Genomic DNA, 15,553 nt, shown 5'->3' with positions numbered 1-15,553 from the left:
CTGGCATGTGCCAGAGAACATGGCTTCTACTTTGGAGCTGTTTGCTAAGCCTGGCAGAACAGAGGGCACACATACAGAACAGAGGGCATACACACAGAACAGAGGGCACACACACGGAACAGAGGGCACACACACGGAACAGAGGGCACACATACGGAACAGAGGGCACACACACGGAACAGAGGGCACACATACAGAACAGAGGGCACACATACAGAACAGAGGGCACACACAGAGAACAGAGGGCACAGACACGGAACAGAGGGCACAGACACGAACAGAGGGCACACACACAGAACAGAGGGCACACACACAGAACAGAGGGTACACACACAGAACAGAGGGCACACACACAGAACAGAGGGCACACACACAGAACAGAGGGCACACACACAGAACAGAGGGCACACACACAGAACAGAGGGTACACACACGGAACAGAGGGCACACACACGGAACAGAGGGCACACACACGGAACAGAGGGCACACACACGGAACAGAGGGCACAGGGCCTATCTGCAGTACATGCTTTACAAACTATCTGTGGGCTTTGGGAGGGAAGAGGTAAATCTGTCTGTCAGTAAATGGATGTCATAATACCACTTAGGAAAACTTCTCGAAGACCAAACCTTCTAGCTATGGCAAACGTGGCTAAGCAAGCACACAACCAACAAAAGTACAATGAACCCGCTCAGTCGTTAATAAATGACAGAAACGGTCTCATCTGGACCCTAGTCGTTTATCCTTCCCTGACATTACTTTCAAGTACATCCTAAATCATTATTAAACTATTATTAAACTAGATCTACATTAAAAATAAAGATATTTGATTAATTTATTACAGGGGGGGAAGGTAATCCTGAAAGAAGAACCTTCATGTGAATACAAGTGTGAAGTATAAGGCATACAGGACGGAGAGAAGGGAGATTACAGAGGGGAGCACCCCTCCCCCCCCCCCATCATCCCCCCTCCCCCCCCTCCACGTGCACGCACGTGCACGCACGTGCGCAGCTGGGCAGCTTCTGAGGAGCCAGGAGAAAGAACAGTAGAGGTGACTGTAGCGGTGACTGTACTGCCCTGCAGGCCAGCTTCTTAGGGGGCACGGAGCGCTCCAGTAGTTTACCTACTTCTCCAGCACAGGCCTCTCACACAGGCTAAAGGATGCCTGCCCCACCCACCTACCTCAGGAAGGGTGAAAATTTAACTGCCATCTACTTTTTTGTCATCACAGATTTCTTCCTTTAGACTTATATATAGAACTGCTAGTTGAAACCCAACTAGTTACTGGTGAAATAAATTGCTAAAAGAAAACCAGTAAGAGGAAACTAAGCCCATTTTTAAAGAACTTGGTTAAGTTTTAATTTAAATTACCACTAATTTAAAAATGAGCAATCAGCATGCTAAAACAGAATCAGAAGTGCTTTTTAATGTAAAAAAAAAAAAATTTAGAGTGCTAGGTTCTGAGGGGAGGTGGTGGGTTGAGACCACCGAAACAGAGCTCAGGCCAAGGGCACAGGCACACTTGGACCGTTTGTTTGCTTTTTCTTTCTTTCTTTTTACGTTTTCAAGACAGGGTTTCTCTGTGTAGCCCTGGCTGTCCTGGAACTCACTCTGTAAACCAGGCTGACCTCAAAGGCAGAGATCTGCCTGCCTCTGCCTCCCAAGTGCTGGGATTAAAGGCGTGCGCTGCCACCACTGCCCAGCGACAAGACAATTCTTTAAAGTTAAAAATCAAAATAATACAAATCCAGCTTACTTTTTTGGTTTTCTGGAAGTAGAGTTCAGGGAATGCATGGAGCCAGTACGCCAGCTGGGAGATGTAGAAAAACTTCATTTGAAATCTGAGTAAGAAAGGGAAATATCTTTTAAAGGATAGTATTTAAAAACAAAACAAAGACAACAACAACCAAAAACCAAAGCGGTGCCACAAGGCAGGAGAAGAGGTGGCCAAGCTGTCATCCCACACAACGTGCCGCCCACTTTAGGCGGAAGCTTGCCCAGTTTCTCCACCACTCAGTCAACGGTGGCACTGCACCAATGGGCAAAGCCACAGCCTTGTCTGCCAGTTACCTAAGGCTGAACAGGAGACCCACAGATCGACAAGGCTTCATCAACAGGGAGATGGGGCAAAAAAACCGCCCAGTGCTACAAGGAATACATGGTAAAAGGGGAGGGGCCAGGGCAAAGCAATGGCTCAATGCATCACTGGAAGTGGGCAATATTTTCCTTCGTGAGAGATTACTTCCTCTGGGCTGCAACATGGGAGAATGCAAACTAATGGAGACAGAGGCAGGGAAGGCGGGGCTGAGAGAAGGAGGGTTTCTGGGAGAAGGTCTCAGTCAGACTCCGTGTCGCCTCTGAACACCACACACCTCTGCCTCTTCTGCCCAACCATCTCCACTCTTCCCTCTGAGTAAAGTAGAAAAGCCAACCTGCAATCATTTCTAGGAGGTACACAGCTGTATGTACGTGTGACTCAGAAAGGGAGATAGTATATCACTGTTGGCTTTAAAACAAGTATGTTTATGGTCACATGACTCCCTTCCTTCGTGAATTTTTCTCTAGTTTTTAGACCACCAAGTATTCAGTGAGTACTATCAAGGTACCCACCATACCTTCCCAAGCAGAAAGAATAAACAAAGAGACAACTCCAATGTTGACAGGAGGACAAAAGTCTCGACGGGTAAGAGCGCAAAGCAGGGCTCACACGCGTGGGATGACAGAGAACATCCGAAATCATTTACAGATGCTACGTAAATATAAACCAAACAGCCAACACTGCAGGGGTGCAAGTCAAAGGAAAAAGGAAGATTCTCTTACGACAGGGTTACGGGGGAACTGTGTCGTTCTGACTGGGCGCTCCCAGAACGAGGGAACTGTGTCATTCTGACTGGGAGCTCCCAGAACGAGGGAACTGTGTCATTCTGACTGGGAGCTCCCAGAAGCAATGTATAGACATCCAGGATGCAAGCAAGAAGAAAAAGAACCTGAGCTTTAGGAATCTGACAGAACAGAGCAGGAATAAAGGAATATGGAAAGAAAAGACAGAAACCACAGGGAGATGCAGTCATGCTGACGGGGAAGGGTAAAGGGGGGCTGCTCACTTATGAGCGTACGCTGCTCCTACAGAGGACCTGGGCTTGATTCTAAGCACCCTCATGGTGGGTTACAACCATGCAAAACTCCAGCCCCAGGGGATCTGAAGTCTTCTCTCACTTTCTCTGGCACCAGTCACACACTATAAAATACTCTTTAAAATTTTGTTACAATCACTTGTCTCAAGTTGGTAAAGGTAATGGAGATAGACAGGAACAGCACCCAGCCCCTTTTCCTTATGACAGGGTGATGCCACTGTCCTAGGCTGCAGGCAATGCTCCACCTCATGTACTGTTATCAGGTCCAGAGGGAGAACCACACAGTGGATTCGAACTGTCTGTGAAATGAACAGTCTTTAGCTAAGAAAGGCCTGTGGGGGGAAAATAACTTACGTCATCAGGTTATGGGGATACGCTCTCCACAGGATAGTTGGGTCTGAGATATAGTTTTCCTAGGAGACAGGACAATTATCTGTGAGTACCATACAAATATTTATAGTTCCTCACAAAAGTTTCCAAAGAGCATGCGGAAATCAAATGCTTTAGTTTGTCCAATGTGATTTGACTTGCTTAAGTTAGCAAAGTGAAAATGAGCCCGAGATATAAAACCAAGTAAGATCCAATACCCAGCTTTCCAGTACGGTCCAGTAGCCCCGAGTCCAGGTGCAAGGCAGCACGGGCAAAAAGCGCTCTGCCACTAACACACGAGCGTGGCAGGAGCAGCCCAGCTCTTCAAGGGCACATCTTGTGACATGTAACCAGAGAACTGAAAATGGTACTTCTTGACAGAAGTTCACAATGATGCAAATTCACACAATGCTGTGCAAATCTTCTCCTCAGAAAACTACATGTGTTTGGTGAACATTACAAGAAACAAAGCAAAGACGCCCTCCAAGCCCTGCGTGATGGCGCATGCCTTTAATCCCAGCGCTTGGGAGGCAGAGGCAGGAGGATTTCTGAGTTTGAGGCCAGCCTGGTCTACAGAGTAAGTTCCAGAACAGCCAGGGCTACACAGAGAAACCCAGTCTCAAAAAAAACCAAACCAAACCAAACCAAACCAAAAAACCCCCCAAAAAACAAAACAAAACCAACCAAACAAAAACTCCCTCCAAACCCTAAGTGATGCCTCTAAGAAGATTACACTTCACTGCTAACTTTTACATTAAAGCACAATACAACCTTTATAGTGTACACACACACACACACACACACACACACACACACACACACAGATATAATAAGCTGACATTTCCCTTTTGACTCTTAATATATCTCTGACATTAACGGTTAGATCCTGGTCATCTTACTTTGTCTGTTATTGATTTCCACCATGATGACTTAAAAGAATTATGTGCTTAACAATCTCAAAAGTGTGTAAAGCCATGCAATGGGATACGAATGAAAGGTGCTGTTACTTAGTGATACTGTGGATACTGTCTTTCCTCTCATTAAGAGAGCTGATGGTTGACTGCCGTACTTAAACATTTATACATTGGGAGAAGCTAGAGCGGTCAAGGAGGAAATGACTGACAACACTCACGCTTACCTAACCTAGGCAAGCTCACTGCTGACACGAGAGATCTGCAAGTGACGACAAGATATAGTGATGGCACCCTATGCCTAAAGACGTGAGGCTTCTGACACAGTTAGCACACTCGTTCGTGAGCAGAGGTCTTAGTGTCAAACAAGAGGTGAGAACCAAGACCACACTTACGGAGATGAGAATGAACGTGCCCCACACGCAGGCAAAAAGGTAGAATGCACTGAGCTGGCCAGACTCATTAAACTTGCTGTGCTTCGTTTTGGAGAAGTGCATCCGTCGGTTAATTTTCTAGAAATAAAAGCAGCTGTTAGGAATAACGGACAAATATAAAACACACTTAATATATGGTGGTCAGGAGATGGAGAACTAGGAGTGTTTTATAAAATAGGGATTTCTGAGATTGTATACTTACATCCAACACATACTCCTGAATTATGGCGTGAATAATTATCGCCACTAGCATGTAGAAGAAAACTGTAGCCAAGTCTTTGATACCATACTGATATAAGGACGCTGATTCAGTAGCTTGTTCTTCTGAAGGCCAAAAGGACACACACACAGACACACAAAAATATACGTGAGATTGTGAAAACAGCACTCGGTACAACATAGTCATGGAAACAAACAAGAGGCGACTAACTCAGTAAAGGTTCTACAGACATCCCTTAGACAAGTCTCCCCGAGGGTCTCTGGTCAAAGGGAAATGACAACCAAAGAGGCTTTCTACAACCCAAAGCTTCAGAGATTACTTACAAAAGACTTGACACATGTTAGTCACGGCCACCAGAAACCAAAAAACAGGGGAAGGAGCCAGGCTCTAGCAGCCTTGCCTGGGCTACTCTCGTCTTCTCTGGGGCCTCTGCAGGCCCTGGCTGGATGTGCAAACTGGACCGTCCATTAAGACGCTTGGTGGAATCCAAGTTAACTTTTATCTGCCTTGGCTCTGATCTCTAAGCACTAGAGAGATGCAACTACTACTTCAAAGTTACTGCAGTTTTTAAATTTGCTTTAATGTCTCAAAGCAAATATTAGTATTTTGAGTTGTTGACACCTGTTCTTGCAGTGTGGGGGTTTGCTTAGGGACATTTAGGTAAGGACATCATCACCTTGGCATCTCAAGCATGCCCTCAAGCGACTTGTCTTCTGTCACTAAATCAAGCATTTATAAAACTACAATCAACAGAACAAACAGGGCCTGTCCCTCCGCTCTTCCACCAAGGTGGGGACCCCAGGGCAGGTCACTGCCAGACATTCTCAATTTCCTGAAGCAAGCATCTTCTCTCTTGCTTGTGACAGTCAGTCGTAGCCAACTTTCCATGGCAATTTACTTTTTACATAGCATAATTTGGAAATACACCTTTCTAAAATAAAAGTATAGGGGACACAGTTATCTGATATTTCCTAGAGTTTACTAATATGTTCTCTAGTCAAAATACTTGCTAGACGCAGAATTCAACAAAAATGAGAAGAACGAGTCTGAAGAGCTTATATTGCTGGTACAGAGAGCCTGCAGTGGAGCACTACTCCTGTAGAAACCCTGACTGTACAGCAACCTAAACGAGGAGCAATACAAAGAATTCTCTGATGGAATTTCAAGACCATGCACAAAATACATAATAAACAATAAACACAGAAAACTAGGTTTCCTCCACTGCTTAGGATAAAGTCTGGACACTAGAAATGAATATAGACTCTAGTGTCCACGGACCCTTCTAACTCTGTTCAGCTGCATGCGTAACTAATACCTACCTGTTGCAGGGCGGGTAACATTATACTGAAGAGCAACAAAGATGATGGCTGCTTTTGCTGTTATCTGGAGAAAGAAAACAAGAAAGACATCAACTGTGACTCTCTTCCAAATGAACGTACCAAGGCAAAAAGATTACAAAGTCTGCCCCCAGTTCTAAGAAAAAGAAGAAGGTCCCCTTTTCTGTGGCCCATTGGGTAGGCACAGTGGAGACTTCTGATCAAAAGTAGAGTCCGGTGGGTAACTCATTGAAGGGTTTTTCTGTGTTTTCGACCATGTAACTCATCTGTACTGTTAACCCCCCCCCACCACCCCAAAAAAGAGATCGCTTCAGTTGATCCAGTAAGCAATAATTTCTCAAATAGCCATTCTCTATTATAGAACAATCACCATGAAGTTCCCAGCAAGGAAAATGCAATATAAATAAAAGGAACCAGAACTTGTGTAAGAGATGGATCACATGCAGTGTCTGTGTGTTCATCTTCCCCCCACGAGCACATGCCTGGTTAACTGGGCAGTAAATATTTCTTTAACTTGACTATTGGTCACAGTAAAGTGGTCAGAACCCAAAGATGGAATGTTTACTAAGCATTTACAGGCCAGTGATGCACCAGAAAGGCTCAAATACAAATGAATTAACTAATCCTTGATAAGACGCTGGGTTTTGTCAGGACTGGTAGACAAACTGTTCAAATACTGCAGGGTCTGTGCCAACAGCCTACCCTATAGATAGTCAAGATAAAGGGCAGTCTACCCTACAGATATTCAGGATGAAGGGCAACCTGCCCTACAGACACTCAGGATGAAGGACTCTACGTGCTTGGGGTAGGAAATGCTTCTCGGAGCTGTGGTGCAAGATCTTGTTTAAAGTTCCCAAGGTGCACAAGGGGATGAAGAAGGCAGCAGAGGTAGAAACAAGGCATGACACGCATCAGGATCGGCCGAAGCAGACAGACAGTACTGAGGTGCTTCAGGATGCCTGCAAGGCTTTAAGGAGGGGCTGGTTCATCTTTTGTAAGCCTGCCAGGTATAACCTAATGGGTCTGTTGCCCCTCGGAGTCTCCACATGGCTGCCACAATCATCTTCCAACTGCATGGCCATGTTCCCTGCTCTACTTCCCAAGATTCTTTCCTTGGGTTCTTGTCTTCCTAGGACAGTGTGGTCTGCACTTGTATCTCCAACGGCCACACCTACTTTGTGGCCCCCTGCCAGTCTTTCTTTGTTGGAAAGTCTTCTCCCTTTAGAACTCAGTTCCATCACTTTCAAGGGCCTGTCTCCCCAGAGTGGGCAGTTCCTTTATCAGACTACCTTAGGACGAGTCACACATTATGGTAGGACTACACTGACCTTTATCAAACCTATCATGAAGTAAGTGCTATTTGAGGAGGGGTTGTGCTACAGCATCCTGTCACTGTATGCCCAGATCGAGTATAGGGAAGCTGGCGAGATGGCTCAGTCAACAAGGGCCCTTGAGTTCAATCTCAGGAGCCCACGTGGTAGAGGAGAACCGACTCTTGTAGGTCGTCTTCTGACCTCCATGCAGTGAAGTTGATGAATACCAATATAACTTTAAAGACGGGCCCAGCACGGCACCTAGAAAATACTACACAATTCATCAGGGTGACGAGACTCTTGCAAGACATCCCACGAAGGGCACTTGGTGGTGGTGGGATTGAGGAACTTTCAAGGCTGAGTATGGCTTGATAAGCAAAAGAAAGGAGGCCCACGTCACTTACGGTGCTCAAGCTTGCGCAATGAGGTGACAAACTCTAGTAAAACTGTGAGACACAAGACCACAGAGGAGAGACTCATCGTGAGTTGAGGTGTCTCTAGGTACACGGCTGGAAAGGGCTGCAGGCGGCTTATAGTCAATAAGGAACCCAGCAGGCAGGACTTAGAGGAAGCCTTGGGAGTTACTATTTATGGATGCAAGCTGACCTGTGGGCATTTATCTACCATCTATGTAAGTGTGCAGTGTCTTCAGAGAGGACAGATAGAGGCTAAAGCTCAAGTGCCTGTCATGCTTTGGGGAAGTGTCTCCTAAAGGCCCAGTGTCCATGGTTGGTCCCCACCCAGCCCATGGACCACTACAACCTTTTAGTTCATGGAACCTAGTGAGAGCTGGCTGGTCACTTGGGTCAGGCCTTAAGTGGGCCTGTGAGACAACACTCTCTGTCCTCTTCATGTCCCTGCTTGTTTGTGACATAATGAGAACACCTGCTGTTCCATCAGTGGCCTCACTCTGCAACAGACCTAAAGCAGTGGGGACAACTCACGTCGCTCTGACTCCCCAAACTGAAAATCTGGGAAAGCCAGTGAGTGGTACCTGAAACTAAAAAGAAATGTTAGTGATGGATAGATAATGAAGAACCTGGCATCCCCAAAGCCCAGGGGAAAATGCTTCAAATACAGATAAGTTTACAAAGTTGTTTTCATAGGTGTGACAAGGGGTAGAGAGATCACACTGTGAGAACTGAAATCCAAAGAGTCACGAGATGGTACTGAACCCTCTTAGCGATGCTGCTGCTTTGAGGAGTGGAAGACCGACTTTGTGCAGGGCTAACAGATAATTCCAGGGGTGGGGGATAAATACACAGCCAGAAAGAGGAAACAATGGAAAGATGTATTGAAGAGAAGTCTCGAGTGTTTCCTCCTGGGCCAATGAGAGTAGCACAGGCTAGCTCTCCCTTATCCACACACACCTAAGATCCAAAGCAACTTGAATTTGTTTTGTTTTGTCTTTAAATTCTGGAGTATCTGCATATATGCCATGGGATACTTTGCAGATGGGACTCAGCTCTAAGCATGCATTCCATTTGCTTCTTACATACCCTATACGCAGTTGATCCCTGTGTTTGACTGTAATTTGTCATGAGTCAATGATGGAACTGTCTTACTCATGTGAATGAAAAAAATCTGTATATGGAGGAATGAAGGGGGGATGGATAAGAATGAAGATCCATCCTCCCACACCCTACATATGCGTGTGCGTGCACACACACACACACACACACACACACACACACACAAACACTTGAGGTACGTGACAAGTAGTTACAGCTAACCAAGAGCTAAAATCTTCCCCCAGACTCCAAAATCCTAGCATTACAGGGCTGAACTATCACGCCAGCTTATATCTGATAAAACATGTTTTCCCAGTGCATGAATGTGTATGGGGGTACGTAATGTTCCCTGTAAAGGATAATGGGGACCTGCATGCGGAGGATTACATAGTCCTCACTGGGAAAGCAGCTGGCCAAGACAAGTACAAAGACTGCAGATGATGTCTGAGGTAAAAAGCTTAATGTGTGACTATCAACACGTGGGTGATTACTCTGCCAGAACCCTTCAGTAGTGGGAGCTGAGATGCATACAAAAGGCAGAAACAGCCCGGAAAGCGGTCATGTCTGCAACCCCAGCACTTGAGGTTATAGCAGGAGGATCATGAACTGAAGACCAGCTTGTTTTACACAGACAAGGAAAGTCGGGGCTGAGGGTGGACAAGGGTGAGGAAAGGCAAGACCAGTCGTCTCCTCTTAAGCATGGTTTTCATTTATCTGTGGTCAGCAGCAGCCTTGAAAGCATGGGCGACTCTGTGACAGGAAGGTCAGGTTTCCACTGTGTTACAGAGAGACACGTGACAGAACCTGTGCTGTCTCACTGTCTCACAGGAACATCAATCACCTCTGTCCAGTGCTCTCGAGCTGTAGGCACCACTGGCCTGTTAGAAGCTGTGTGGCTGTCAGATGAACTGCCATGGCAGTGCTTGTGTCGTGGTTGTGTCATGGTAACCTTGACACTGTAGGCCAACACCTGCCTAACTGCCTTACTTCATCTCACCTCACATCATCGTAAGGCTGAACGCAGGAGGCCGGCTTCATAGAACTGGTACTGGAATATAACTGTTATACTTTATTACTGTTGTTAGTCTTTCCTAATACTTGGTTTATTAAACCAGCACGGACATTATGTATAGCAAACTCACATAACATACAGTGTAGTAAAATGTGTGGAAGCATGTGCAGGCACTCCTGGGGTACTGAACATGGTTCCCGAGCATGAGGCGCAGTAGCTGTCCTTTAGTCAAGGAAAGGTTTTAGGAAGAAAGGCTAAGCAACAAGTGAATACACTGGAGGAAAGGAAAGAAGCAAAGTTGCACCAACAATGCCAGCTAGCTAGACAACTGGCAAAGAACATCGGGAAATGAGGTGGGGGTGGGGGAGGAGGAGAACTGTGTAGGCTGTGCCTGAACTCGGCTATCCTGGAATTCACCATCTAGAGATAAATCAGGGCCTATGATTAAAAACAAAACAAACAAACAAACAAAAAACAGAGCACAAAAAGAACCCCAAATATATCTAAAATATGGTCACTAAAGTGAATTAGTCCCCAGGGAGGAGATGAAAATCAGATGGACAGAGGTCTAAGAAAGATACTGCACTAAAACTTGGTGGGGGCCTGGTGAGAGGGTGCAGATGGGTGCTGCTGGGTGTCAAGGCGGACACTCAAATCAGTCTCTGGGATTCCTGTGCTGGAAGGAGAAAGCCAACTCTTGCAGGTCACCTTCTGACCCCCACACGCATACACAGTCTAATGAGAGGTCTGTCTGTCTGTCTGTCTGTCTGTCTGTCTATACAAGGTTACAAAAGGATTTAAGGTGAGATTTGTGGGGCTGACAAGAAGGCTTAGACTTGCCTCAAGGCTGCCCACTTAAGTTTGATTCCCTGAACACACTGGATGAACAAAGCCTCCTCTGAGCTGGCCTCAGACTTCTCTCTCTCTCTCTCTCTCTCTCTCTCTCTCTCTCTCTCTCTCTCTCTCTCTCTCTCTGTGTGTGTGTGTGTGTGTGTGGTGGCTATCGGATGTGGATGGATGCTTGCTTGCAGATCTGCTCTGTCTCTTTTGCTGTCTCCAAGTCCACATTGCCAGTTTATAATGTGAAGTCATCGATACCATGGCTAGGGAAAACTTTGTTTTCCTTTATACACAGCAAATGTAAATCTTCAAAGATAAAGATAGTACCAAATTCTAATGACAACAAAAATTAAATTACCCTTTGATGCAAGGCTTCTAAATAAAATTAAGATCTGGCTTCCAGTTGGCTTAGCATGTGACATTAGGCAGGAAGAGAGGAGAAAAAATAGGACCTATACCCACCAAAGAATGTAGAGGAAATCAACCTTGTTGCCATTCCCACTTTCCCAAACTTCACCTTTCATCCAGCAATGCTCCATTCGGCAAGTTAGCAGTAAGGCTCATTGGTTCACACTCTACCCTGATGCTCATTGCACTAAAAGGCAGAAATAGCCCTTTGGGACATTTATCTACTATCTACTTCTAAGAAAGAAAAAAGTGAAATTAATTTAGATATATCTTACATAGGTTAACACATTTAATGAGAGATCCAAGTTTTTATATGAAAAGTCAAAATTTTAGTGGTTTTTCTTTTTTTTGAGTGGCTATCAGTTGGAGGCTTGGTGTCTGATGTTATAAAGATGAGACATATTCTGTACTGTTAGAGGTAGGCATGATTATTGTATACACTGGATTCATGAAGGGTAAATGAATTTCTAACAAATTCAACTTTTCCATTAGTTTATATAAAATTTTTTTTTTTTTTTTTAAGACATACAGAAATGCCATTAAGACAAGCTATGTTTAAAAAGAAAACTTGCGGGATTAGTGGTTAAGAGTACTTGCTATCTTTCCAGAGGATCCAGGTTTGATTCCTAGCACCCACTCGGCAGTTCCCAACTGTCTAACTGTCCAGAGGCCCTGAGACCCTCTTCTGACCTCCCAGGGCACCAGGCACACAAGCTGTGCACAGACACACATGCAGGTAAAACATCTATACATGTAGAAAATTTAAAATTACAACTAAAACCAAACAGTAATAAAACATGTGGGTCAGTGGCTAAAGGTTCCTGCTGTCATGCCTGCTGATCTGAGTTCAATCCTGGATCACATATGTTGAGAGAAGAGATCTGACTCCCATAACTCCTCTGATCTCTACACGTGTGCTGTGGTGCAAAGGTTTGTGTGTGCAGGTGTGCACACATCAATCTAGAAATAAAGTTAGATCCCTGTTAATCCTGCCCAGCCCCCAGCAGGCACTCCTTTCAGAACTAGTGTGTGAACCTCGTTTAACTCTTCCATATTGTCCCTCCTAGCAAGCTCCCAGAGTACTCTTACATCTTTTTTTATTGTTCAATTTTTCCTACTTTAAGTACAAAACCACTATTAGTATTTTTGCATTCTGAAGACAACATTGACTGTGAAAAGAAAACTTTATTTACAAGATTTGTATAATAAAAAGTTTCTAAAGTCAAACATTTCCCTCAAACAGATTACTTCTTCCTCAACCTTGAGAGAAAGACACAGAGAGAGACAGACATACAGACAACACACACACACACACACACACACACACACACACAGAGTCACTAAAACCTTAGTCACGTGTTTTCCCGCCTGGATGAGCTGCTAAGGACTAGCCATAAGCTGAGGGAGGCACTATGCAGATCAGCTAACTTCAACTTCACGTCTTTGGAAACCCACTTAGAGAGAAGGAAACTCACGGTCCCATACTCCCTAACTTGAATCAGCTACAGAGTGGAGGCTTCTAGAGGATTCCCAAGCGCTGGACTGTTTGGCTGGTAACACACCTTGTTATTTATTTACCACAAACCCTCTAATATCTCCTCAGTATTTGTCACAAAAGGCTTAGTAGTTCTGCAAAAACCATCCTCACTTTTATTTCAGCAGGCACACACGCCGTACTTCTACAGTTAGACTGAGATTAAGTAGCAATTATTTTCAGAGTCGCACACCAAAAACCCCACGCTGTCAGGTTCTTCTGCACCTGAACCCAAGCTTTCAAAACTTGCATCTTTGCCATATGGTTAAGGAAAACAAAGGACCCGCACAGGCTGTTCTGCTCTGTTCACCATTTTAACATCACACCTTTCTGGAGTGATTTAAAAGCTTCTAGTTAGCATTAAACCATCCACTTACTGTCAGAAACCTTCAATCCAGCACACAGAAGGCAGAGGCAGGTGGTTCTTGTGAGTTCGAGGCCAACCTGGTCTACATTAATAAGTTTCAGGATAGCCAGAACAACACAAAAAGACCTCAAAAAAGAAGTCATTAACGTAATAGTGACCATCCTAGAACATAGGACAGAAGTTTACATAAAAACCAGGTTGTGGCATTTCTAAGTGTCCAGACTTCTGCTGTCAATTTTCCTTCCCTTACAGCCTGTGAGTATGCTCAGCAGATCACCACACCTCTGAAGGCAGGGGCTGTTAGCATGAGAAGTGGAGCTGAGCAGTGGTCTTCGGAGCTAGAATTCACTATGTAGTTGCCACTGGATTTGAATTCACAACTCTCCTGCATATGGTGACAAATGCCTACTGGCCACGTCCATGTGGCACCTTTAATACTACAGCAAGAAATCAGTTTTCATAAATTCAGAGATTACAAATATTTAGCATTGTGTATGCTGCTTATAACTGAACCCAGATCCATACTTCTGAGCCACACAGAAGCGATAGAGCACCAGGCACTAAAGACTCAGGCATAAAGCTCCTGGATTCACGCTACAACCAATAATCAAAGCAAGCATTTACTACAGGGCCACAATCAAACCCTAGATTTTAAATACCACCCATTCATATAATACTGTCAAACTTCTCTAAGCAGAATCATCTTATTCCTCAACAGCAGCTGTGAGGCCTGTACAAGCGATGTAAGGGGGGATGAACAGCGTCTCAGAGTTGGGTTATCTAGTAAGCGTTCTGACTAGTTCTCCTTGCCCTTCACCCTGCAACCTCCTTAGTTAAATGGCCACAACCATCTGTGACACTATCAGGAACAAGAAGTACTTACATGTAAATTCAGAAAAGTCTTTTGGAAAAGAAAAAACATAACATAACATAGAAAGTTATCTAATGACACCAAATTGGCTCCACGGAAAACAAAAAACAAAATCGTAATCACTTTTCATCACTGGCTGTCTCATTCCAGTAGTTCCTCGCTTTCAACTCAAACCTTTAAAGCTCTATTCTCCACAGCGGAAAAAGACTAGTAAAAATGGATGACGAAATATTTATCCTCACTAGGTTACATGCCAGGGGGAGGGGAGACAAAATGGTAATCATCAATATATCAATATATTTAATGAGACTCAGTGGCTTACAGATTTAAAAAAAAAAATGGAAGGGGGAGGGGAGTGGGCGGAAGTACTGAGGAGGGTGGGAAAAAAAACCCGTGGGATGTCACAGGTTCACCTGGCAAACTTTATTACCCACATTCAACAGCTGTTAAATAAGTCATCAAAATACTCAGATCTGTGGGAAGAGAATTTACACACTCCTGACAGTCTCATCGCCTCTGCTTCAAGAAAGGAAATCGCTCAACTCCTCAACACAGCTGTTGCGAGAGCCTCGCGTCGGGATCAGACCCGATCCTCCGGGAACCCAGGGTCCAGAGCCCAGGCAGAAAGTTGGACGAGCGGCCGTCGGCGGGCGGGGGGCCACCGGGTGCGAGCACCCGGTCCTCGCCCTCCGCGCAGGCAGCGGCCGAGGCGGTGGGTCGGGGTCGGGCGGGGGGGTCCCCGTCAGTCACCCGGCCCCGCTGCCCCGGCCCCGGGTCCGCCCATCGCGCAGGGCCAGNGCGGCCGCGCCCGCCGCCCCCGCCGGCCCCTCGCCGGCTGCCACGTAACCCTTCGCGGGAAGCAGGAACTGCGCGGCGCGGGAGGGGGCGGCGGGCCGGACCGGGCCGGGGCCGCAGGGCCGCGGGGGGCTGCGCAGCTCCGGCCGGGTACGCTAGGGTCGGCGGGCCTGGCCGGGGCTCCGGGTCCGGGGTCCGGGAAGGAGGGCTCACCTCGAACATAAGCCCCAGCAGGAAGAGCATCGCCAGGCAAGAGACGATGTCCGCGTGATTCTGCAGCACGAATTCGTGGCTCAGCAGCGGCGGGTTCTTGTTGCTCTTCTTGCGAATCGCCATGGTGGAGCCGCCGCCTGTGCCTGCAGGTGCTCCCTCCGCCCGGCTCCGAGCTCTCTCGGCTGCTCACCGCCTCGCCGCCGCCGCCGCCTCCCGCTGGCTGCTCCGCACCGCCCCGCCGCAGCCGCTCGCTGGGGCTTCACTTCCCATCCCACAGCCAGTA

At 46.1% G+C, this 15,553-nt stretch overlaps 1 protein-coding gene across 1 annotated transcript in view; it reads right to left on the bottom strand.

The window, feature by feature from the left end:
* The window catches only part of Tram1 (translocation associated membrane protein 1), a 25,152-nt gene extending 9,599 nt beyond the window's left edge, over positions 1–15,553 (bottom strand). Inside the window, exons 1-6 of the mRNA XM_021222102.1 lie at positions 15,271–15,553; positions 6,389–6,452; positions 5,052–5,173; positions 4,811–4,927; positions 3,490–3,548; positions 1,758–1,842 (exon numbers count right to left, since the gene is read on the bottom strand). Of these exons, the coding sequence (XP_021077761.1) occupies positions 1,758–1,842; positions 3,490–3,548; positions 4,811–4,927; positions 5,052–5,173; positions 6,389–6,452; positions 15,271–15,393 (570 nt within the window). The 5' untranslated portion in view covers positions 15,394–15,553. The remainder of the gene's footprint in view (positions 1–1,757; positions 1,843–3,489; positions 3,549–4,810; positions 4,928–5,051; positions 5,174–6,388; positions 6,453–15,270) is intronic.

The sequence above is a fragment of the Mus pahari genome, chromosome 22, assembly GCF_900095145.1.
Source record: "Mus pahari chromosome 22, PAHARI_EIJ_v1.1, whole genome shotgun sequence".
Taxonomy (NCBI): domain Eukaryota; kingdom Metazoa; phylum Chordata; class Mammalia; order Rodentia; family Muridae; genus Mus; species Mus pahari.
The sequence above is the reverse complement of the archived record's forward strand: the minus strand, read 5'-3'. Positions and strand labels throughout refer to the sequence as shown.